The 26307-nt window shown below is 36.0% G+C and overlaps 1 protein-coding gene across 1 annotated transcript; it reads left to right on the top strand.

Annotated features, from left to right (window-relative positions):
• Window positions 1–22: 22 nt before the first annotated feature.
• On the top strand, window positions 23–25804 carry epsti1 (epithelial stromal interaction 1). Its single transcript, XM_051708544.1, has 11 exons — window positions 23–251; window positions 4083–4141; window positions 4582–4665; window positions 4766–4839; window positions 4925–5008; window positions 10263–10336; window positions 11744–11831; window positions 16654–16737; window positions 18925–18998; window positions 19145–19329; window positions 23417–25804. The coding sequence occupies exons 1-11, from the start codon at window positions 103–105 to the stop codon at window positions 23545–23547; spliced, it is 1086 nt and encodes a 361-aa protein (XP_051564504.1). The 5' UTR covers window positions 23–102; the 3' UTR covers window positions 23548–25804.
• Window positions 25805–26307: the final 503 nt, after the last annotated feature.

The raw sequence follows: 26307 nt of genomic DNA, 5'->3' as shown, positions 1-26307 counted from the left end.
CTTGACTTTAGTCAAGGAAACTCCACATTCATATAGGCTGTCACAACTCCCTACCCATGATCCAGCAGCAGTCAGAGCAGACACACGACAGCACAAACCGCCATGAATCGATCTCAAAATATGCTTTCTGATGAGGGAAATGGAATAAACCAAAGTAGGAATATGACTGACAGCGAGCAAAATAATCAATATGAACAAAATAATATCTCAACAGCCACGCCAAACATTCAAGCTCAAGATCAGCCAACACAGTGAGTAGAATCATTTACCAGAGAAAAAAAGAGGATATTTCACGATCACCAAAGTTGTTCACATTAGATCGATATTTTAAAAAGGTATATTTTTTGGAAATTGTTTACTTAAAAAAACAAAAACAAAACATTAATCGTTTAAAAAAATATAAATCATTTTATTTTTTATTTTATTTTTTAATTTATTTTTGTTATATTAGTGTGTTTTGTACTAACAATCAGTCATTTCGGTTCGAGGATTTTATTGTATTTTAATTTCCACAGTGTCTATCCTGTTTACATCTGTTGTAGTTTGACTTTCGTTTCTCTCAAAGCGAAACCTTTTCAGGGGCCATACCAGCCTACACAAATAAAACTCTAGAATCATGTAACCATTGCGATTTCACTAAAGAATAATGTAATGAGAAGTAGAATACTACAATACAATGTATTATAATACAATATAACAATATACAATATATAATATATCATATAATATAATATAAATAATATATAATATTATATATTGTAGAATGTAATAAAATAAAATAGAATAATATTATATAATATACTGTAGAATATAATAGAATAAAATAGAATAATATAATACACTGTAGAATAGAATAAAATAGAATAATATAATATAATATACTGTAGAATATAATAGAATACAATATAATAATATAATATACTGTAGAATAGAATAAAATAAAATAGAATAATATAATATAATATACTGTAGAATATAATAGAATAAAATATAATATAATATACTGTAGAATAGAATAAAATAAAATATAATATAATATACTGTAGAATAGAATAAAATAAAATAGAATAATATAATATAATATACTGTAGAATATAATAAAAATAAAATAGAATAGTATAATATAATATACTGTAGAATAGAATAAAATAAAATAATATGATATACTGTAGAATATAATATAATATACTGTAGAATAAAATAAAATATAATATAATGTAGAGAATAGAATAACCATAACATGGAAATTGAAACTGAAACACATCTCACTGTATAATAACTCTAATGTAAAATATATATATATATTTTTATTATGATCTTATTTTTTTTGTTATATATATATATATATATATATATATATATATATATATATATATATATATATATATAACAAAAAAAATAAGATCATAATAAAAATCCTAAAAAAATAACTTAAGTCAATAAAACACTTTGTTAGACAAAATAAAACGATAAAAAATTACATTAAAATGACATTATACAGATTAATAAAATAAACATATAAAAACCCTACAACAAATCAATTCTGCCTCTAAACCGTATTACTTAGTATTTTACAGTAATTTATTTATTAAAACAGTTATACTATACATCCTGGCACCCTTTACTGCCATCTAGATGGTAACAACTCAGTATGTAGAGTATGTGATGGATCTGATAATAGTGCTACCCTGAGATCAGACCCTTACACAAAAACCAGTCGTATCCACCTTATTCCTGGGGGTCTTACTGGGGAAACGTATGTGGGATGAACTTCCGCTGGAAGTTGTTCTGTAATATCCGCTAATGTAGACAGCGGTCATTTAGACCCCATTTACTGCTGGTATTAGGATGTGAATCAGATGATCCGATGACAAGTGATCAGCACTATATACAAGTGTAAATGGGGTGCAAAACCTTTTGTGATCGAATCAGAAAAAACACATACGGAAGTAATCAAAAATGCATTTGAAATGCTGTAAACACTGTCAGCGAAGTGCCACTCCTTATCTGTCAATTAACTGCTGCGCTTAATCAAGAGTTTAAACTGTTCATGACTCTGGTGACACATGGCTTTAAAAGGAAGTAACTGTCCGATTGGGAAAAATTGAAAATAGCTTAAATATACATGTACGAAATCTTTACGGATCTTCTTCAGTGTCTTCATGTGTACTTACAGTAGATGGAATTTCAGCTGTACCTGTTGCGCCATTTTTCCATGCTTTTTTGTCTTTTGTGACATTTTTCCGGTTTATTAATTTATGATGTAGTGATCCTATATGTCACCAGTGCTCACAGCAGATGCATTTGTGCAACCAACAGCAATGTGTCGTGTCTGACCACGTGATCGGATGACCCACATTTTGCGCACAGCATTAAGGGGAATAGGAATAAAAGTGCAAGTTGCTACAGTTTCCAATTACATAACATAGTTATTAAAGGTGCTGGAAGCGATTTTAGCTGTTCTACTTTCACGGGACTGAGCCGTTGGATTAACCACACCCCCTCTCTCCAAAACCCCTCACTCCAAAGATACCAAATGAGCTTTATTGAGGCCAACATCATGCAGAAACTGTTGTTAAAAACAACAGCAGCAAAATAGCGCCCTCAGCTGACAACTGTTATGAACAAGATGGCTTAAAAATGTCAGTAAGTCTCAATAATTCGCTGCAACTACAACACTATCAGAACGCGCAAAATGATTGACAGGTCAAAAGCGTCAGAGACCGCGGCCCGCGGACACATTTTTGTTTGCTGTTTACAGAGTCTAGAGCTGTCATAGAGACCGGTGAAATATCTCACGATGCTTATTTCAGTGATATCTTTCAGGGAGTAGGAAAAAATTGCTTACAGCACCTTTAATACTGTAAAAATTAATATGTGATTTCATTTACACAGTGTGTGAAGCTTTTGGGGTAACGCTTTATTTTACAGTGTACGTGTTACACTTATTACATGTTACTATTATTAATTACTAAAGTAATATCATTAATAATATGTGAGTACAAGCAACTCAGTAATTACACAGCAATTGCATGTAGTTGATTAGTGTAAACCAGTAATTACCTATGTAAATGCACAGTAACATGAACACTGTAAAATAAAGTGTGACCGCTTTTTGCCACACTTCTTTGTTAGGGAAAGAAAATAATTCCAATTATTCACATGAATTTCATTGGTTTGTTTACACAGTTCTGATCAGTGTATTCACTGTAAAGCACTGAACTGTTGCCAAACCCTAAGTACACTTTCTACTATTGGTGTCCTCATTATTTAAAGATCATCATGCCTTTGGTTGGAGAACAAGGGCCCTTTATTTCTGATCTTTTTTTTTTTTTTTTCATTTATACCACATCTGTTAATTTGTTAGCCTGTGTCAGGGGATCAGATGCGATACAGATGTGTTTGTAGGAGAGTGCATACTGACAGCTGTGTTATTGGGGCAGGCGTATATATATATATATATATATATATATATATATATATATATATATATATATATGTCATTTTCTTTTTTTTTTCGAATGCCCAATTCCCAGTGCGCTTTAAGTCCTCGTGATGGCGTGGTGACTTGCCTCAATCCGAGTGGCGGAGGGCGAATTTCAGTTGCCTCCGCGTCTGAGACCGTCAATCCTCGCATCTTATCACGTGGCTTGTTGAGCGCGTTATACGGAGACATAGCACGTGTGGAGGCTTCACACGTGGCATCCACGCACAACTCACCACGCACCCCACCGAGAGCGAGAACCACACATTATAGTGAATACGAAGAGGTTACCCCATGTGACTCTACCCTCCCTAGCAACTGGGCCAATTTGGTTGCTTAGGAGACCTGGCTGGAGTCACTCAGCATACCCGGCTTCAAACTCGCGACTCCAGGTGTGGTAGTCAACGTCTTTACTCACTGAGCTACCCAGGACCCCTGCTGTGAAAATATATTTTGAGTTTATGTAATAAAGGATGACTTCTGCCCCACCTTGGTTTTGAGACATAGCTGGCACATGAGACATGCAAGTTGATAAGTTCACAACATGGATGAGTTTGAAATGTACCTAATGTGTCCATTTTTGCCATTGCCCACACAGTGCTGATGGCTACAGCAGGATACCACCAAATGAATCAAGACGGAGCAAACTACAGAGGAGTAAGTCATGACATGACTGTTGTTGTGTTTTCCATCTCCATGTGATCCAGATGTTTCTTCATCTTAATTGTTTCCATCAGGTGCAATTTCAGCATGTTTATTTATGACTGCCATGGAAGACAAACTTTTTTGTTTTTGTTGTTGATTTGTCAAAGTAGTTAAATATTATCTGAGTCTGTTAACTTGTCTGTATCTTTAAAAAGTGTGTGTTTGTGTTTGATCAGTAAGAATGCCATGTGGTGTATTACATGAACAGTCCCCTGGAGCAACCTGGGGTTAAGTGTCTTGCTTCTAGGGTACAGTGATGATTACTCATAGCTCACTTCTCTCAGGGCTTGATCCAGCAACTTTTCAGTTACAAGACCGAAACTTCGGTCACTGTGTGACCTCATTTTTGCACATACAAATGACAAGCATTTCTGTTTCTCCTGTCTCTGCAGTTGCTCAGAAAGAAGAGGAAGATCTGAGGAGATGGAAGGAGGAGAATCGTCTTGGCCCCATTCAGCTTGCTCCAGAAAGACTAGGTAATGTGTAAATACAGTATATGGAAGTCCTGATGTGAAAAACAGTCACAAAACCAAAGGAAAGCAAGTTCATAACCTGCAAATGTATTCTTTCTCACAGGTGGTGCAGCATCAGTAGCTGAAGTTAGACAGAGACAACAGGAGGAAGCAAGACAGTCAAAACTAAGAAAAAAGGTTCAGAAGTACCTGTTTGCCATTTCTGATTCACTTGCCAAATACATGTGGTGTATTGCATACTTAAATGTGAATAACTCTACAGCTCCGAAAAGAGGAAATGGAACGAATGAAGAGACAGGCAGAAGAAGAGGACTATGAGAAGATGAAGGCCAAACAGCGAGAGCAGGTATAATTAACTGGAAAACAAAGAAATATCAGGGATTTTTCAAATTGTGATTACCAGGCCTGAATGTAGTGAAATTAATACATTTTTAAAAAGTCAAGAAAATTCCTATAGTCAATATATATATTTTTTAGAGTTTAGCTCTAAAATATTTCATTGGCTAGAATCCCCACCCCACAAAATGCATTTACATTAGAAGCAAATTTGTGCAAGATAACACAACTTATTTTCAGAGAATATATCTTTAATTAAAGGTGCTGTAAGTGATTTTTTTCATGGAAAGGTATGCAAAAAAAAAAAATCCTACTCCCTAAAAGATATTAATGAAATGAGTGTCGTGAAATATCTCACTGGTCTCTGTGACAGCACTACACTCTAGCAAACAAAAATGTGTCCATGGGCTGCGGTCTCTGACACTTTCTGCCTGTCAATCATTTTGCGTGTTCTCATTGTATTGCAGTTGCAGTGAATTTTTGAGGCTTAAAGGGAAAGTTTACACAAAAATGAAAATTCTCTCATCATTTACTCACCCTCGTGCCATCTCAGATGTGTATGACTTTCTTTCTTCTGCTGAAAAAAAAAAAAAAAAAGAAGATTTTTAGAAGAATATTTCCACTCTGTAGGTCCATACATTGCAAGTGAATGGGTAAAAAAAAAAATTAAGCTCCAAAATGCACATAAATGCAGCATAAATGTAATCTCCAGTGGTTAAATCCATGTCTTTAGAAGCGATATGATAAGTGTGGGTGAGAAACAGATCAATATTTAAAGGGGTCATGACATACTCTTTTTTAAATAATTTTATTGTCTTCCCTGAGGTCCACTTAGAATGTTAGTAAAGTTTTTTGCACCAAACAGTCATAATTTTTCACCCTGTCTTTGGCCCTCTGTCTGAAACGCTTGGTTCATAGCTGCCTGGCCCTTCAATTTAAACACCCACTGTTGTGACTGGCTAACATCATGCAGCTGTTCCAATACAGGCATATTTGAAACACAATCCGAAGAAAATGGACCAACTCTACACAACATTAAAAGTACATTTCAGGGTTAACAGATAACGTACACACAACACATTTCATCTGAATGTATCAAACTGTTCACTCAAGCACAGCATAAACTATCAAACAGTCATGACATATTAAATATTCATGAACGAAATTGTTTTTTTCCATCTATTGGTCCAATTTTAACTGCCCCATTTTCCAATAACAGTTCCTTTGCAAAGCCTGAATCATATTGTGGCTATTTCACAAGCAATTCACACTGAAATCTTATGAATACACAGCATAATACAAGACACGGTGATTTTGGGTGCTTCAACCGGCTTCAACAGGCCAAAGCAGAGACGCTTTCCAAACAGCACAACAGCAAGACAGCGCAACTGAATGAAACACAATGGGGGATCCTTTTTAGAGTTATAACTTGACATTGCTTCTTTTAAAAGTGGTGCGAGATGTATGATAACAGTCAAAGCTGTTAGTCTACTGCACGTTTATCCAGACAAGCACATGAAGAGGTCCTGTCTAAGTCCACTCGCATGACAGGCCCATCTCTCTCCTCTTCACCTGTGTGACTGACTGAGCATCAGTGGGAGGGGCCAAGGGTGCAATGACTGAAAAATAGGCGTTGCATATGCAGATGTATTTGGTCCTTGTGACATCACAAGTTCCACAAATTCCAAACAAGCCATTTTTGCAGCTTGGTTTAAATAAATGCTCTTTTTCTATTGAGGAGGAAGTTTTCAGTTCTGAAACTTACAGTATGTTTTTATAGTACAATGACCTTCTATATGTCAAAAGATCAAGGAAAATTTTTATCCTCATGTCATGACCCCTTTAAATCAATGTTTAACATAAAATCTCCTCCCTGCCCACTAGGTGGCGATATGAACGAAGAAAGCGAATCGCCTAAAACAAAAGAAGAATATGAAAGTGGAGAGTGATAGTAAAAAAGGACTTAAATATTAATCTGTTTCTCATCCACATCTATCATATCTCTTCTCTTTTCAAATGTATTTCACCACTGGAGTCTAATTGTTTACTTTTATGCTGCCTTTATTTGCTTTTGGACCATAATAATGTTGGTACCCATTCACTTGCATTGTATGGAGCTATAGAGCTGAGATATTCTTCTAAAAATCATTGTTTGTGTTAAGCAGAAGAAAGACAGTCAAAAACACATCTGGGATGGCATTATAGTGAGTAAATGATGAGAGAATTGTAATTTTGGGGTGAACTATTCCTTTAATGAAATTTTTATGCCATGTTGTTTATAACAGTTGTCAGTTGAGGACACTATTTTGCTGCTGTTGTTTTTGACAACCGCTTCTGCTCGATGTCAGTCTCAATAAAGCTCATTTAATATCTTTGGAGCAGGGCCGTAACCGCAATATACTTTGAGGGGGACAAGTCCCCCCCAATAATTGATATCCTTGTTGCTGTTCTGCTGCAGTCCATTATGCATCGCCATCTAGTTATCATTAAGGTGTTGCAGGAATAACACAATGGTTTAAAAAGTTTTTACCATGCTCAGTAGTCTAACAGACTCGTCAATGTCATATGAGACAGCCAATCAAATCGATGAAGTTGGGACTCAAGTTTAAGACGCTAAGCGGGAACCTCGTGGATTATTCTAGCGGCATGCAGCACACACGCATCAGCAAGCAGTTCGGGTTAAGAGTGTTTGTGTCACGTGAGATGTAAGTATCTAACTAAACATGCAATATTTGACCACTGTTTTATGATTGAAATGTTGTACCGAACGACATTAATTTCCAAGGGTGCAAATAATTCACTTTTTGGCAAAATTCACCATTTTGAATTGAAAATACGTCATGAAAAGTACGTGATCTCAATGTCATTCATAACTGTGAATGTGAAAACATTAATGGAGCAGTTTTCAGCGAATCAGGCTTAAGACAAAGAGCGATTGTGTGTATATTGTAAAGGAATTGAATAAATGTGGTAATCAGGCAGGCTTTTTAAGTAGCTTTTTAGAAAATTCTCTTGACATAGTCAATTATCTATAAAAAAAATAAATAAAAAAAAACACCAAGTAGAGCGTTATTTTCACAAAGATCAGAACTAGAACATGGTAAGACCTGTGACTTGCGGCTTTAATTGAGTTTTTAGGTTTTGGCAAGGACAGTGTCATATATTCTTAATGCAAATATTATTAGGTTATAATTTAAATAATTTTCTAAATAATTTTTTATGTCTTTAATTCATTCAGAATTTGGACAGCATCTCCTAAGAGTCTACTTTTAAAAGAGACCATTTTATTTTAAGTATGTCTTGTCAGGTTTTAGTTCACCTAAAAATGAAAAATGTACTTTTACTCACTCATTTACTCACCCTTATGTTGTTCAAAACCCATGCTGTTACTTTTTCTTGGAACATAAAAATATATATTTTAAGCTCTATTCCATAGAATAACAGTTTATAGTGAGCAGGAGCTGTCAAGCTTCAAATAGGACACATACTATAAAGCAGAAACTCTGTTCCTGGGGACCCACAGCACTGCATATTTTGAATGTCGCCCTTATTTAACACACCTGATTGAAATCATCAGCTCATTAGCAGAGGCTCCATGATCTAAACTGGGTTTGTCAGCTAAGGGAAACTTACAAATTGTGCAGTGTTGTGGGTCCCCAGGAACAGAGTTGAAGACCTCTGCTATAAAGCAATATTATAGGTTCAGTGTAAAGACATCATAACAGTAGTCCAAATGACTCGTGCACTATGTTCAAAGCTTTCTGGGGCCATACAACAGCTTTGTGTTGTATGGACTACTATTATGGTATATTAATGATGTTTTGTTTTTTTGTTTTTTGGACCTTGACAGTAGTACTCAATATGAACTGTTTTTGTATGGAAAAGAGCAGCATTAGGATTCTTGAAGAAAAGATTGAGTTAAGATTCAACTGGGAGGAAAAAACAATGAGGCATAACTTCATAATAATTTTGTGTATTTTCTTCTTGCTAGCCAGCTGACAGTCATGTAATTTTACAGATACATCAGTGATGAAAAGAAATTCAAATTATATTTGTCTTTTCTTTGACACAGCACAAAAAAATAAACAAAAGATGACTAAATCTTTTGGGCATATTGCTAGCAATGCAGACAGAGTGTTTGTCTTGTACTGTATTAAAAAATACATATCTTTTAAAACCAAAAATCATAAAATTTTGGTCACATTTAAAGCCTTTATTCAGAAAATTATAATTTTATGCCCCTTTATGCTCGCTTACAGCACCTTTAAGTGTATTTTTCTTAACCAGTTGGCAAATCACTTTATTTCTTGTGCTATAAGCATAAATAAAACAAATAAGGAGATTTATGAAAAAAAAATTACAGTGGAATAAGATTAAAAAAATTGAATTCAATATACAGTATGATCAAGTCTTATTATCTTACGCAATTTTCCATCTCAAATTTATCGGTAACACTTAAGTTTGTATTTGTTAACATTAGTTAATGCAAGTTTACATTAACTAACAATTAACAATACTTTTACAGCATTTATTAATCTTGGTTAATGTTAACCTACAAATATCTCTTTATTATTATTCATTTTTTACATTGAAATGTGTATATATTAGAACAAACTATCAGTAAAAGTATTTTGATAAATTAATATTAACCATAATTATTAAATGCTGTAAAAATCTTCTTTTAAAGATGTTTTAATATGATATGATTTTCCTTCTTCTGTAATTCTGTATGACTGAAAAAAAAAATTAATAACAGAAAATCATAGAAATCATTGCTCAAAAGATGTGGGAATCCTGAATTAAGAAGTTTACAACCCAAGAATTTGTTTGCATGACCCTTATCTGAGTTGTGCTTAGATTCACTGCTTTCCTTTTTTATGATGCTTTTGTAATTATGACTTTGTAACTCCAGATGTCACTGCAGGCAACTGGCACATACCAGTCATCAGCTGCTATGAAATTAAATGAGAAATCAGAGTTCAACCTTCAGTGCTGCTGCACTGAGGTTTGTGTGATTGATGAGTCTAATTATTCCAGCAGCCACAGACAGCAAAGTTCATTTGCTAAAACATGCTCCGGTCATTGCTTGGCTGTTCTCGTAGTAATAATGGTTAACATTAGGGATCTTGGGATTGTAGATAAGCTTGGAATACTGGAAATGAACAACATTAAATGGGTGTGTTGGAAGGGCTACTTGAAGAGAATCAGTGAAAATGGAAACATCACAATAACAAAAACTTGAGCTCTATGAATTTACATTGCAGGCCAATAAACTGGAGATGAGGAGAAAGCAAGAAGAACAGCAGAGAAAGGAGCTGTACCAACATGATCAGCAAATGTACATCCACATTCTTTTCCCTACACCATTTAAAGTGTTCTGAAGACATTGGGTGTTACTATATTTTTTAATTAATTTTTTTTTTAAATTAATTTTATTTATTTATCACACATATACAGTGAAATTCTTTTTTTCACATATCCCAGCTAAGCTGGGGTCAGAGCACAGGGTCAGCCATGATACAGCACCCCTGGAGCAGATAGGGTCAAGGGCCTTGCTCAAGGGCCCAACAGTGGCATCTTGGCAGTGCTAGGGCTTGAACCCCCAACCTTCTGAGCAGTAACCCAGAGCCTTAACTGCTGAGCCACCACTGCCCCATCATATGTGTCTCTGTTGGCCTTTTTTAAAAAAAAACAATAGACAATTGGATGCACAGGTTTACCTTTGGCCTGAGATTAGAAGAAATCTTGGCAACTGATGAATGGCATCTGTCTAGGGTTCTTATCAAGAGATGATTAAAAACAAATGCAAGTAATCCTCTGTGTTAGTGAAACTGCCATCTTGCTAATGCTGTTGGCCAGAAGCACTCTATAAAAACACCATGGTGGTCACAAGATGTTCACTTAAAGAACTCATGAAAATACCCCAGCACAGTTTTTATTCCTGTGTTGACGTATTTCCTAATTAAAGAGTACGTTTTTGTTTAACATATCAAAGGGCATGTCCCTTTTTAAGTAGACAATAGTATTTAGTTTACACCACAATCATGAACAATGAACCACCTCTTGCTAGTTGGTTGTAGGTGGTATTAGGCAGGGGTTAAATTAGGATTTTGGAGGTGGGGAAACAATACAATAGGGTGGTGATTCAGGTGCCCTCAGCAAGATATGACATTAAAATGATGAAAACAAGCTGCCAATAATTTTTTCTTCACCTTTCCAGACCGTTCTGGCCTAATTTAACCCCTGGTATTAGGAGGAGGGACACTCTCATTCTAGAGAGCATTTGATTGGACAAAAATCTGTTTAGTGCAAAATGAGCCATCAATATTTTTGGTCCATATTCCAGAAAGTTTGAAATGTGTACATCACAACATTTAGGAGTATACTAACATCAAGATGGCTTCAGAGCTCATAGACATGGACCGAAAGTAAAAAAAATAAATAAAAAAAAATTTATTTCATGGGATTAGATTTTTTTATTCACTCTCGTGTCATTCCAAATCTGTATTTCTTCCATGGAACACAAGAGAAATTTTGAAGAATGTTGATGCTTTTCTTTTTTCCATACAATGAAAGTGAATGGTGACCAAGACTAACATTCTGCATAACATCTCCTTTTGTGTTCCACGGTAGAAAAAAGTAATATAGGTTTGGATCAACACCTTTTTGAATAAGCAATGAAAGAATTTAAATTTTTGGTTAAATAATCCCTTTTTAATTACTGTTACTCCCTTTCTTCTTGCAGGAGAACCGAGAAGTTTTTTCAAAGAATTGAGAGGTCCAGCAGTACAGTTTCCATGGCGGCAAGCAAATCCACACCAGCATCACCCTGGGTAAGACAGCGGCCAAAGAATGCACTGTGTGCTCCATGAGCCTGAGTTCAAGTCTTTTCTGCATAGCTGTGGCACTGAGGTTAGAGCCCAAGGCACTGGAGTAATTCACACCAATTGATCTGTCTTTGATACATGTTTTCAAAGCAAACACGCATCACTCTGGAGCTTTCATCAACATAGCACATTCGACTACAGCACAGAGTCGGCCTACTGCTGGGCTTGGTCCCCCCCAATTATCTCCTCATTACCCTCACACCAGAGAGAGCCATCTGACACCATGTTGGAGCTTTCTCAGTTGTAAACATTTTTTACATTTGAAGTCATTCTCTTCATGGTCAGCCACTGCAAAGACATGAGCATTGCTTCTGAATGGTGAGGCAAGCAGAGTTCAGGGGACTTCCCAGGGTTCACAGCAAGCACGCTTCTCAGAGAGCACAGATGGGTCTGTGAGACTGCTGGTGTGGAATTACCTGTATTGTTTGATTGAAAGTACCTGGAAAGGAGCCAGAATCTTAGTCAATGACACAAGCGATCTGACAGGATGCATGTAGAGGTGTTAACTACTGTCTCACCTCCTTGATTTCTTGAATTTTAATCAACTTTGGTATGCATCAGAATGCTATTGTGGTCACCAAAACTGAGATATGTATCATGCTGTGCTTTTAGTTTTTGCCATTTTTTTTCTCACCTTGTAACAAACTTTGTCAGGGAAGTCTGCTTGAAAAATCACTAGATTACTGTGTATATTTTGGTTGCTTTTTTATCTTGCTCATGCCTCAGTTTACTGGTGGCAGTGTTGGAAATTCACTTTGTTATTTAGGAGCAATATGTGAGATTGTTTTACCTTTACATAACCATATTTAAAACACACCATGTGCCCATTTATGGCATGCATAAATCAAATAATTGAAACAAATTCTCTGTTGGTGCAATTATTGCTGGTACCTAAGATAAAATAAAATAAAAGTAGATGTAAAAATACTCAGAAAACACAGAAAACTCTTTGATAGAATTTTTGATCATTTGAATTTTTGAAGTTGTGGGGATGATTTTAGTTTGATCATAAAAAAACAGTAGCTACACATTTTCTCATTTACACACCTTTAAAACATTTAATAAAATACAGAAATATTAAAGCTACTGGTCACTACAGTCAGAGACTGTATAGGAAGAGACGGGTCACTGGTATATTTACAAATGGGAGGAATTGTAATGCTGAATATGGGTGCTGCAGGAATGGAAGTCCCCGCCTTACAGAACGCGCATTCGCTTTAGCTGGACGAGCCTGATAATTCAAATTTTTAAATTGATCTGAGCTATAAAAAAACATAAAATACAAAATTTATGATGCACTTGTTGTCAGATTTTATTGCTGATATGTTTTTTGATTGTACTCTTGACCAACTGTTTAAAAGATTTCTGTCTTTCCCCATTCAAGTAGATACAGTAGGAGCTATACTTGTATCCATAGAAAATAGTGTCCCGCAGACTGCTCTGAGGCATTACAAAGATTTACTTCCCGAGAAAGAGATTTTGCTACAGTGTCTGCAGAGGCACTAAACCCATCACTAGACAGGCTTAGATTAGATTATTCAGAAATATAGCATATGTTAGATAAGAGAGGAATTCAGAGGCATTTTAGTCACTTTGGTAATTTGCCACAAGCCCTGCTTAATTTGTGACCCTGGCTTGTGGTAATGATGCAGACAGGAGGCTGGGCTGACCGTGAGAAGTTTGAGGGCTGCCTCTCTCACTAAAAGTGCATTTGACAGCATTGTTATAAGGGCAGTGTCCAATTTCTAGCAATGACTGTTTTGTTGTACAGCTTTCTAAGTTGGTTCCGCAATTGTTCCCTGTTTGAGACTTTCGATCATGCAGAACCCAAGGACTTCCCTCTGGATGACTAACGGGGGAAATCCCTCTAATTGACAGATCATTCGATAAGACTGCAGGGCTGTGATGGTACACAGCTTAAGCAACTGCATTTCTGTATAGAGCCCCGGTTCTCCCAGCTTACTGAGAGAAGAGGCCGTTTGATTGTACTTTTTCTTGGGTGTATTGACTTAAGTGGTTGGAGGGCTTCCAGGCCATCTATTGAAACGCTCCAATCTAAATGTCGTAGGCCCGCCGATCAAAGCGTTTGTGGAAAGACGGGTACTTGATGTGGTTTTGTGGCCACCGAGTATTGTTATGCTTTCAGCAATGCTTCCACAAGACAGATTAATCTCCTGCATATCCTCTGTTTGTCCAAAGGATCCTTTGTATTGGCTTCCCAGGATGCCAGGCCCAGGTCGTCCCACCTATTCCCCTTACTCTCTGGCCATTCTAAACAGAGCAGCCCCGGTCTGCTGTCCCTGGGCTGTCTGGCCAAACACACAAAGGATGCCCCTCCTTACAGTGTCTTTCTGTACAGTACCATGAGAATCTTAGAGAAATATTACAAAAGTACAGCTGATGCAAATTTTAGAGTCCAGTTTTTTTGCTGAAGTGTGTGGTGGGCTCACCCTCAGTGGGGCTAGAACTGTAACGTCAATGGCTGGGGTCCAAAACGGAAGTGGTTCTCAATTGGTGGGTTTGACTTCACCCAAAAATGGTTTGCAGATCTGTTATGATAGGTTTAAGTACAACAGGGGGAAAAACAATGCTAAAAGCAAATAATAAAGTGCAGCTAAGCATATAATCATGGATGGTAGCAAAATACTTTTCAACTTTTAAAAGGGAAGAGAAAATACTTACCATATCTTTTGTTGTTGACCTCAATGGCTCTGCGGCCAGATTAAACTTGGCAGTATTTTGGCACAAATTCATCTGTCACTTGGTTGAAGCTATCCAGCTAAATTTGGCAATGCCAATGTAGACAGATGCCAAGATGGAATGTTGCTTGACATTTACTTATCTTCAAAGCCAATGAACAAAATTATACACAAGGTAAATAACAATAAAACCCTGACTACATTAAATACAGGTTCTCTTGCAAGATAAATATGGTTTATGCTGACCACAGTGTGTTTTGTGTGGGAAATTATTGGCTTAATAAATGTAATATATAAATAATAATAATACATTCCAATGTTTGATTTTAAAGGAATGTTCCAGGTTCAAAACAACTTAAGCTCAATCGACAGCATTTGAGGCATAATGTTGATTACCACCAAAAATTATTTTAACAAAACAAAGCAAAAATTACCATTACAGTAAGGCTCTTACAATGGAAGGGAATAGGGCCAGTCCATAAATGTTAAAATGCACACTATTTCAAAAGGTATAGCCACAAGACAAAACATTATTCATGTTAACATGATTTTAGTTAACCCTTTAACCTGCCCATCGAGAAAAAAATTATTATCAAAATATTAATAACTACAGTCTTAACAAACACAAAATAGGTATTGAAATAGGTAACGAGCTTAGAAGCTCTACTTTTCAATGCATGTAGGCATTATGACCAAAACTGAACAAGTGATTTGAAATTTGCAGACAAATCAGAAGTGTTTAGCTTTGATAATTTATTAATAATTTTTCTCTGCACATTTTATTGTCATCTGTAAAAACATCAAACTTATCAAATAGCCATGTGTCGTGTCATTGGAAAGCTCTCAAAGAGTAAAATACCACCAGCCTATTTGTTTTACTCACAGACAAAAACATAGCAAGTAATAGATAAGAAAATTTCTTGACATACATGTTAAATGTAAAAAAGGTGTTGCTTATAAGCCATGTTTTTGCTTATAATTTCACGAAAAATAAACAGAACATAAAATAGCACATACCATTACTTAGAGGAGGCAATTATATTTAAAACAAGCCCATACACTACATAATCAGATGCATTGTTCATTAGATAATCCACACAAAGCACAATGTGCACAGCACATAATGTGCTATCTGGCTAAAAACACGTTAGCTTTCCTGGATCAGATGACTTCATCAGAAATGATGTAGTACATTGTCGAGCGTCATGGAACGCAAACCAATCATATTAGAATTCAGATCACTGCAACCAGAGGTGGAAGTCATCCAGATATGGGCAGAGAGGATTGTTCACTCTAATTACATATGGCCACCAGGAGATGGCACTAAGTACATGACACAGACTCAATGATGACTCCAATGACACAGAATGGAACTGAATGAGATCTTGTTACTCACGCCTGCATGCTTTGGAGAGAGAGCATACCTTTAATCATTGTTGTATTTGCATGTGTAATTAGTTCTTATGTAAAATTATTATGTTTTATTTGTTTGGAGAGGCTTTTGGACACTTGGAGACATTTTTGGACACTAGGATAAATTATTTTTGAAATGCTACAACTTTTGATTGTTTTGTTGTACCAAAACAAAATTTACTCAGTTACAGGTGACATGATTGGGAACAAAACAAAAGCAGTTTTTTGGAGCTACCTTATTTTCACCATGAGATATATAATGTCAAATCAGAAAAATAAGGGGGAAAAAAGTAAAATTTTGGCTAAAGTTTCAGGAGTTTCTTAGGCAGAGAGTGTCATAATTTATCATAATTTATATCATTATAAATGTAAAAAGTTTTCTTTAAAATGATACCACACCCTCCTTGTCTTTTTTGTCGAGTTATAAGCCTTTAATTTTGGGGATGCCACTGTAACAGGAAATCTTTAAAAACACCCTCAGAGCTTAAAGGGTTAACTTGTATTGAACCCAGAACAATTTTGTATGATTACCACAATTTTGATACTGTGTTTAGTCACCAGTTGATGTTGAATTTAAAATCTGGGTCTTAAAGCACAACCAGTTGAGAACCACTGCAAAACAGTTTTGTCACAGTGTGTCAACTTTCTCTTCTCAGGCTAAATATCATGAGTACAGAGAATCCAGACGAGAGGAGGAGAACGCAGCTCTGCTGAAGAACAAAGAGGACCAGAGGAGAAAGGTAGAGAACAAGGGAAGTGAAACACATTGCCTGAACTTATGAACATCACCTCTACTTTCGGTTCACAGCAACACCAGAGCTAAATATCTGGGCTTTGCCAAGAAAAAGAACTAACTCACCCTAGCATATGCTCTTCATTACCATGTTCTAGGTTATAGGAGGTAGTCATGGATGGAATATTGTAGGTGTTTTCCAGCTGGCCATATAGTGGTATTTTTGTGGCTTTGAATGCCTCTCTGTCTGTCAAACATGAACTTAACACGTTGATAATAATCAAGGACAGAGAGATCAATGTGTCCTATGATGTTGTTGTTTATTTATGTTAATGTGTAATTAAATTGTTAAAAAAAAAAAAACAGACCTTAAATCACATCAAATGCAGTGGGGTTCAAAAGTCCACTTGTGGAAATGCTTCTATTTAGCATTTTTCTAATTTAATACACTACTTTCATTTCAGAATATATTATCAGCAAAGCAATTTTATGAAATAGTTTAACTGAAAACATGAATTTCCAAATTTCTCAGTATTTGGTACTATATGTCCCTCTTTTGCTTTAATGACAACATGAACTTGAGCTGACATGGACTTTGTGCAAAACCTGATGATCCATGTTATCCCAGCATGCTCTGAGAATTGGTGCATGCTGTGCCAGCCCTACATAATAAGCAACATAAGCATAAGGCCCCGCAATCACCAGGGACCCCCTACCATGGGTTTAGTATAGTAACCTAGTTTAAACTTGACAGAGAGGATGGGGAGTTCGCTTGTGAATTTGGAGAGAAAGCGAACAAGAAGCAAAGCATTGATTGATTGTTTCTGATACTATAGGATGAATTCTCTGAGACTGCACTGCATTGTCTGCACTTGTTTAGCTCCTGATTTAATAAAGGATCGCAAAGTCTTAACTTTTTCATCTTAATTTATTAGTTATTCACACAAATTTCGAATTAATCTTTACACATTTAATAAATAATCTATGTGATATTTTGATCCTTTGATCAAGTCTGTACAGTATTTCATTTGATCAATATTTTCCTGCATCTGAAAATGTCATTCCCAGGATTATGTAGGTCATTTTCCTTGGGGTGGATAATACATAAATCAGCTCTATAATATGACTCAGTGGTCAAGTGGTAAAGCCTTCACTTTGAAAACAAAAGGTTCATGATTCTAATCAGCCCTAATACAAACTTTGATTTTAATAAGCCAAATTTGCAGCTGTACTGTATGTCAGTGAACACTGTTGGGTACATTACTCTTTAAAAAAAGTAATCAACCAGAAATTGTTATCTAAATTGTAATCAGATTACTGACTTTACTGATTACTTCATCAAAAAAGTAATCACATTAGTATGTATTTAACTTTTAATTTACTTTCTAAAACACATTTCACAGAAAAGTTTTTGTTTTTCCGCTCAACAAATTCAAAATAATGTCTTTATTTCTTCTTCGTCCATTGACGTACACATGCTGTGCACTCAGCACTATGCATTTCTTCCTTACAATGACTTAGAGGGCGCACGGCCTTCAGCTGTAACAGAAATGCAACATAATTTATGTTTTAAATATCAGTACAACACAGTGTTGTGCAACCCATGTGTTGTACATAAATAGTATTATTTTAGAAATACTGTATGTGTATCCCATGTACTTATCATTAATTAACTTTTAGTTATGCCATGTCCACACTAATATGTTGTCATTTAAAATGCTTTAATTTCACTACGTTTTCACCTCTCATCCACACTAGACCATTTCAAAAAAGCTCTCCAGTACACATACTTTTTAAAACGGTGACTTTAGGAAACTGAAAACAGAGTTTTCAAACTAAAACGGATTAGTGTGGATGTAGCCTTAATTGAAAGTCAATAACTGTAATCTGACAAAAAAAAAAAAAATGAAATGCCTGTGACTAAAAAAAGGAATTCAATAACAGATTGACTAATTAATTTGTAATGAGATTACAAATAACACTGTGTTTAAAAATCGGCCATGACAAAAGTCACCTGTCAATCCGCAAATTATGTAAATTATGTTTCTTTCTTTGAATATTTTTAAAATCCTGCAACTTCCAGGTTAAAAATGTGATTTTTAATTCCAGATTTTCAGTGGACTTTTGAACCACGCTGAAAGTAGAGGAGTCATTTCTTTTAGAGTTTAATTCTTTATTAACTCATTATTTCCAGACCGAAATTTTGGAGGCGAAACAAAAACAACAGGAGGAGGACAGAAAGAGGAAGACTGAAGCTGACCATCAGCGGTATGGACACCTAATCCTGAAAGACCACTTATAAACCCATGACTGTCAGAGTTAATCAGCTGCCCAGAGAAATATTTGCTAAGTATTCCATTGCTTGGTATGAGAACAAGTCGTGAAATGTTCTGATGATGTATTGCTCTCTTCAGGGTGAATTTGGCTTTCCTAGATCGTTTGGAGGCGAGTAGCTCAAGTAGGGTGTCTAAACCCGTGGCCCAAACCCCAGAGAGCAATAACATCTGGCTGGATTATAAAGAACCTCACAGTCCAGACTTATCACCAGTACCCAGCCCATCGCAGCTCAATACAGACAGTGCAGAGGAGGAGGAGGATGGTGAGTCTTAACCAAGATTTATATGCATCAGCCACGACACTGTGTGTTTAGGTCTGTTTTATTTCAAAACACCTCCTGAAATGTCTCCATTACGCCAACTTCTTGAGTCACAAATCTTCCATGTGTGTATGAAATTGCACAGATCTCTCACCCATGCATCTTTTCATTGTCGGACAGCATAGCACATTGTGTAAATAAAACCGTCCCGACATGCCAGACATGTGATGCGCTTAGATGCCCTTGTATATACAAACTGCCTGTGCTAAGAAGTTAACATCGATTATGTCCCATTTAGAGGCAAATTCACTAGCAGCGAGCTGCGTGCTTGATATGTTTTCAACTCTAGATTGTTTTGAGGTTCAAATTGCCTGCTGAAGAGTAAACTCATGTGGTCTTGAAAAGTTTAAATTATTGGCATGGCTCTCTGACTACTGATTAATCTCATGTCTGAATGTTTCTAGGAGTCACTGCTACAAAAACAATGGTTAGCTCTTTTGAGATCCAGTCTGGCTGCATTGTCATTATTTGGATCCATGCCACGCTGTCTTCAAAATGACACTGCTTTAGCGTGGATTAATGATGGACATGCTAAATAGACTGTAATTTCAAAAATAAACATGAAAATAATGTAGTCCTTCACTAAATGCACTAAATATTTCAGAATTTCAGCGGTTATGTCCAGATATAGCATACTACCATGTTAGTATTTCTGAAGTATGCAGTATGTTGTCCTGTATATCCAGTATGTCCTGTGCACATTATTCAGATTTCCTCGTGCTACATTTGCCAAATTTTACAGTATGCAACAGAGCACATTGTGTGTAATACTATATCTCACAATGCAGTGTGCTTTACTTTCCATGGCTGAGTTTGGAATGGCATACTAACATACTACATGGCACTAAACTATATACTACATGACAAAAATAGTAAAAGTACTATGGTAATATGCCATTCCAAACTCAGCCACATTTCATATGTGACAAATTAACCAAAAGAGATACTGACCCATGTTTTTTAGCATTTCTTGACTCATTATTTGATCAGGCTACCAAATATTAAAGGAATATTCCTGGTTCAATACAAGTTAAGCTTAATTAACAGCATTTGTGTCATAATGTTGATTAGCACAAAAATGTATTTCAACTCGTCCCTCCTTTTCTTAAAAAACAAAAAAGCAAAAATCGTGGTTACAGTGAGACACTTACAATGGAAGTGAATGAGGCCAATCGTTAAAATAAACATTAAAATATTCACTATTTCAAGAGTCAAGACAAACAATATGCGTGTTAACATGATTTTAGTGTGATAAAATCACTTACTAACCTTCTCTGTGTAAAGTTATAGCCAACTTTACAACTTTGTTGCCATGACGACAACAACCCCTAAAACCACTGTAAACATTACAAGTACAACTTTACAGCTCGAATAATACACAATTTTTAACAGAAGAATTAATGTAAGTGCTTTTATAAAATTATACGCTTCACATTTCTGCCTTTAAACCCTCCAAAAATTGTCCCCATTCATTTCCATTGTAAGTATCTCGCTGTAACCCAGATTTTTGCTTTTTTTAAAGAAAAGAAGGGCCGAGTCTAAATAATTTTTTGTGGTAATCAACATCATGCCACAATTGCTGCCGATTAGGCTTAACCTTTGTTGAACCTGGAATATTCCTTTAAGACATTTTTATACAAAACTGGATTTTAAAAAATAGCATGCAAAATAACCATATTTATTGCTGAGAGGATACTACTCACTGAATGAAACATGCATGTCATGAGGTCATGTGACAACATTGCAGTGTACTACAGTTTAAAATTCTTTTTGCTGCATAAATCAAACTTTCAAATTCTATTTCTAAAAAATAATAGGCAGTATAAAGTATATACTGCACAGTATGCAGTAAGTAGTAGGTTAGTGTTCCATTCCAAGTACTGCCAGTGTATCAAGAACCATTTTTTTTATTCTGACAAACAGGCATAAAATTACAGTAGCATGATACACACATACTGTATTGTTTTAGCCTCCTTAATGGGATTTGGAAATTACGTGTATTTCGATTCAGACTGAATGGTCCATATATGGAGTTCTTTGCATTTTTTTTGCCAAGGTGTGGCTGTAACGTCCATCTTTTCCATCTGTGTGCAGAGTCTGTGGAGTGTTGGTTGATGGTGTGGGACTAATGTGCCATTCACCTCGAAAGCATCTACATATCTTCTCAGATGCCTAATGACACATCATATTTGCGTGTTCAGCATAATTTGAATCTGAATCACTGCAAGTGTTTTATCCTCCACTGAATTTGGGGTCAGCCAGGTTACCACAAATGCTAAACGTGTATGTTTCAGAACCAAGAAAGTCTCAGAATGCCCCTCGCCCAGCTGTGGTTCAGCTTATTCATGAAAGAGATAGGACCTGCTCTGACTAATGATGCTGTATGAACACAAAGTCAGTACTTGGTCTTACTGTGAGTTACTGGAAGGGATCTCTGTTTAACTAAACCATCAAATCTAGAAATATGAGATTCAAGCAATATATGTACTGTGTATATATTTATATATACTGTATATATACACAACCGGTCAAAAGTTTTGAAACACTTACTCATTCTTTATTATAATTTTTCTTCACATTAGAATAATAGTAAAGTCATCAAAACTATGGAATAACTTAAATGGAACTATGGGAATTATGTTGTGACTAAACAAAATCCAAAATAAATCAAAACTGTGTTATATTTTAGCATCTTCAAAGTAGTCACCCTTTGCCTAGAATTTGCAGACATGAACTCTTGACATTTTCTCAACCAACTTCTTGAGATATCACCCTGGGATGATTTTTAAACAGTATTGAAGGAGTTCCCATCTATATGTTGGGCACTTATTGGCTGCTTTTCTTTATTATTCGGTCCAAGTCAACCATTTCAAAAACTTTTTTTTTAATTAAGTTTTAGTTTTATAATGAAATAAATTAATATGGTGGTACAATTATATTTTTGTCTACAAAACTAATTTCAAACATTTAAGCATATGCCTTCAGACCAAAAGATTTTTAAGATCATGAGAAACATTTCAGTCAAGTGTTTCAAAACTTTTGACCGGTAGTGTGTATATATATATATATATATATATATATACACACACACACACACACACACACACACACACACACACACACACACTTTGAGATCCAGTCTGGCTTCATTGTCATTACTTGGAAACACACCACGCTGTCTTCAAAATTACATTGCTTTAGGGTGGATTAATGATGGACACACTAATTAGACTGTAATTTCACAAATAAATGTAAAAAAAAAAATGTAGTCCTTCACTAAATACACTTAATATTTCAGAATTACAGCGGCTATGTCCAGATATACACTGTAGCATGCTACATATCATGTTCCTGTAGCTCAGGTATTAGCAATACAAAAGTCATGGGTTTGATCCATAGGGAACTCATCTACTGAAAAATTGTACACTTTAAATGGTATGTATTGCTTTGGAAGAATGTTTGCCTAATGCATATACAGTAAATGCATTGAAAGACACACATTCTGTCCATTGCAATTGCCGTCATGAGTATTCTACTATCCTTTACTCTTTGTCAAATGAAATGTATTTTCTGCGGCACTTCTTGGCGTTTTTGTATACAAGGACGGCCTTCCCATCAATCCAGCATTCTTGGGATATGTGTATATGGGACATCTTTCCATTAGTGTGTGGTTTAGTGTGGGATCAGGATGGTGCTGCTTGCGGAACAGGCTGGCAGAAGCGCTGCGGTGGAGACAACTTCTTCCACCCTGTCTGTCCTGCTCCATGAACCAGATGAACCAGTAAGGAGGTCAATCCTGCACTGCAGCACTGGATAGCTGCACAGACTCAGGATTTTAAGTCTCTAGGAACGAATTACCACATACCTCTCTAGGAAGAAATTGCCACGGTCCTCATAATTTTTTTGACAGCCTCCCACTTGTTCTTAGTGTTTTGAGCATGGAAACAATAATGCAGAATGATTGTGCAATGTGTAATGTAGACTAACTAAATTACTGAACATTTACAATTTCTTTGTGTTTTTCTTGTAGATTGTGACCATATGTGGGCCGTGATGAAACTGCAGCACAACTTTCCATACTATGAGCGAGATATGCTGGAAGACATCGTCAAACAATGTAATGGCAACTACCAGCAAGCATACGATCTACTTAATGTGTAAACACACATTATTATTGTGATCTTCCTGTGTAATGAAGGATTAAATGTTTACCCAAAAATGACAATTCCGTCATCATTTACTCACCATCATGTCGTTCGAAATTGAAATGACTTCCCTTTCTTCTGAAGAACACAATAGGTTCATTTTTAAGAATAGCCATGATGCTCTTTTCCATATAATGAAAATGAAAGGGGAATTAGGGCTCTACGACCGTGCACTACGCCTTATCCAATTTTTGTGCAAGCGCTAATTCGAAGCTCACTTTTCTGTGGGTGAATGTGCACAAACTGTGGGTGTATTGCATGTTAATGAAGTGTGCAAAGCTGATGTACTAATTTCCAGACACATAGGTCATTGTGCTGTGACTTCTGAGAAGCACATCTAATCTCAGTGCAGTGTCTAAAATCAGTTCCTGCATTTGCAGTTTGGAGATTTCACCAGCTGATGATGGATTAATAATAATAATAAAAGTAATAATACGTTAATTTTGTATAGCGTCTTTCCAAGCTCAAAGACACTGTACAGAAATTAAGCATAAAACATTAAACAGAGAAACATATAACAAAAATACATTACAAAACAACTAACAATGAGAGAGAAGCAAAGCATATTTCAATCAGGTGAGACACGGGTGAGCAGGACGAGGGCCAACAGTCCCAGAAAGGCCGATAGAGAACATACAACAAATACAATACATTCACAGAGCAGTGGATGCATTGCATACAGCCCATTTTCACTACCAAATTCTTATGAATGGGCTGTCTTCATTTATATCAACTTTGCTTGACATGAAAAGGAATATATAATAGTACGTAGACAGTGCAACAACCAGAGAATAACCTCAGAATTAAATTCACTTGACCCAGCCCATTAGCGCTTTGCACGTGCGGTTTCCACTTGCACCTAGATTTGCATGCTTGCACTAAAATATAAAAAATTCATGGCCATGCCCACTGAATTTGCACGAATGGCGTATCACATAGCACTGCGCTTAAGGCATACCACTCTTAAAATAGAGAGCAAAATGTTTTTGAGTAAATAACCGAATTTTCATTTTTGGGTGAAGTATTTTTGTAATTAGTTAATTAGGAAGTGTGCTTAGAATGTGTTTTTTGAACTGAAACTATTTATCCTGTTTTGTTTGATCAGTTATTTTCATTCTGACACTAAATGATTTGACACTTAGCCACAGAGAAATTAAATCAAAACAATAAATCAAGAGTTGATTCTGCTGTGGGGAAAGTTTATGGATCCCATAAGCACAGTTCACAGGGTAAATTATGTGCATTCAGTGCTCGAGCACTCTGCTGATGATGAATTTTGTGTCACGCATCCTGTACGCATACACTCAGCGTTTGCGTCTGACCACTGTATACTTTGGGCTTTAGGGCTCAATCGCCATGCTTAATCGTCTTAACCTCTTTTTTCTTTTTCTCTTTTTTTTTTTGAGAGCGCTAATTCTAAGCGCAATTTTCGTGCCAGCGCAAAACACAAGTAAATAACAACAGAATTTTCATTTTTGGGTGAACTGTTCTTGTCATTAATTAATAATAAATTATGTAATGTGCTTAGAATGTGTTTTTTGAACTGAAACTATTTACCTTGTTTTGCTTGATCAGTTATTTTTATTCTGACACTAAATGGATTGACATTTAGCCACAGAGAACAGAAATCAAAACAATAAATCAAGAGTTCAGTCTGCTGTGGGGAAAGTTTATGGATCCCACGAGCACAGTTCACAGGGTAAATGATGTGTGTTAACAAAATCCAAAGGCTAATTTATAATGAGGTAAATGGCTGGCAGAATACTGCATCCTCCATTGGGAGAGACAGTGAAAAACCAAACCAGCATACCAATCATTAGGTTTCAGAATGCTGTATAGGTTCCTGCTAAAGCTTTTTATGAATTTAAAAATCTATTTATGTCAAATTCAGCAGATTACCTACTGTAATGAAGTAATGGAAAGAGCTGGTGACTTTGACTTTGTCTGTGAGTTCAGGTAGATTTGAGTGTAGCCAAAAAAATTGCTGAAAATCAGCTATTACATCATGGTACTGGAGTTTTCTTGATCTTCAAAGGTCTTTATCCTGCTCACTGAACAAAATAATGCATTACATTCTGCTGGCTCCCCTGTGTGATTAGCAATAACATACCCACCTTGTGTTTTTGTTGAACTACGATCAGTCGTGCTACTTCACAGGAAAAGTTTCTCATGTAAATATGTTCACTGCATTAAATATGCCGTTTCCTTTGACAGCTTCCCTGTCTTTTGATGAGTTTTTTGTGCATATGTGTGATTTCCTGTGTGTTGAGCAGATAGCTGTGGAAAGAGTGGTTCCCACGGTAACCCAAACTCAAAGGAAATGGTGCTTTTTCTGACACATGATACAAAGAAATTTTTCGGAGAGGTGTTGTTCATTGAAACTAGGGGGATCATTCTAGAGCGTCATATCACAGAACCCTGGCGACCCACAAGACCCTGATTACCTCAGCAACAGCCAGGGGGATTTTCTGTGGGTGGTTCCCCCTCTGAATTAGGTCACAGCATTACCCATATCATAGAAGAATTCTGGGGAGAAAATAATAAAATCTACAGACAGCAATAAACCACAGCATACACCCAACAGATCTGGGGTCTATTATCCAATGGTGTCGAAAAGACAAATATATTGATTCTCAATGAAATTACCCTCTATGTTTTTCTGTTTGACCATTTTCCAAACATTATGAGCATGAGCAGAAAAGGTTTTAAAGACTCA

The sequence above is a fragment of the Myxocyprinus asiaticus genome, chromosome 10 (genome assembly GCF_019703515.2).
Source record: "Myxocyprinus asiaticus isolate MX2 ecotype Aquarium Trade chromosome 10, UBuf_Myxa_2, whole genome shotgun sequence".
Classification (NCBI taxonomy): domain Eukaryota; kingdom Metazoa; phylum Chordata; class Actinopteri; order Cypriniformes; family Catostomidae; genus Myxocyprinus; species Myxocyprinus asiaticus.
The sequence above is the reverse complement of the archived record's forward strand: the minus strand, read 5'-3'. Positions and strand labels throughout refer to the sequence as shown.

Coding starts and splice junctions, on each gene's coding strand:
- epsti1 (XM_051708544.1), top strand. CDS start 103: ATGAATCGATCTCAAAATATGCTTTCTGATGAGGGAAATGGAATAAAC. Junction 5,009..10,262: donor AGGCCAAACAGCGAGAGCAG/GTATAATTAACT, acceptor TTTACATTGCAG/GCCAATAAACTGGAGATGAG. Junction 11,832..16,653: donor CCACACCAGCATCACCCTGG/GTAAGACAGCGG, acceptor TTCTCTTCTCAG/GCTAAATATCATGAGTACAG.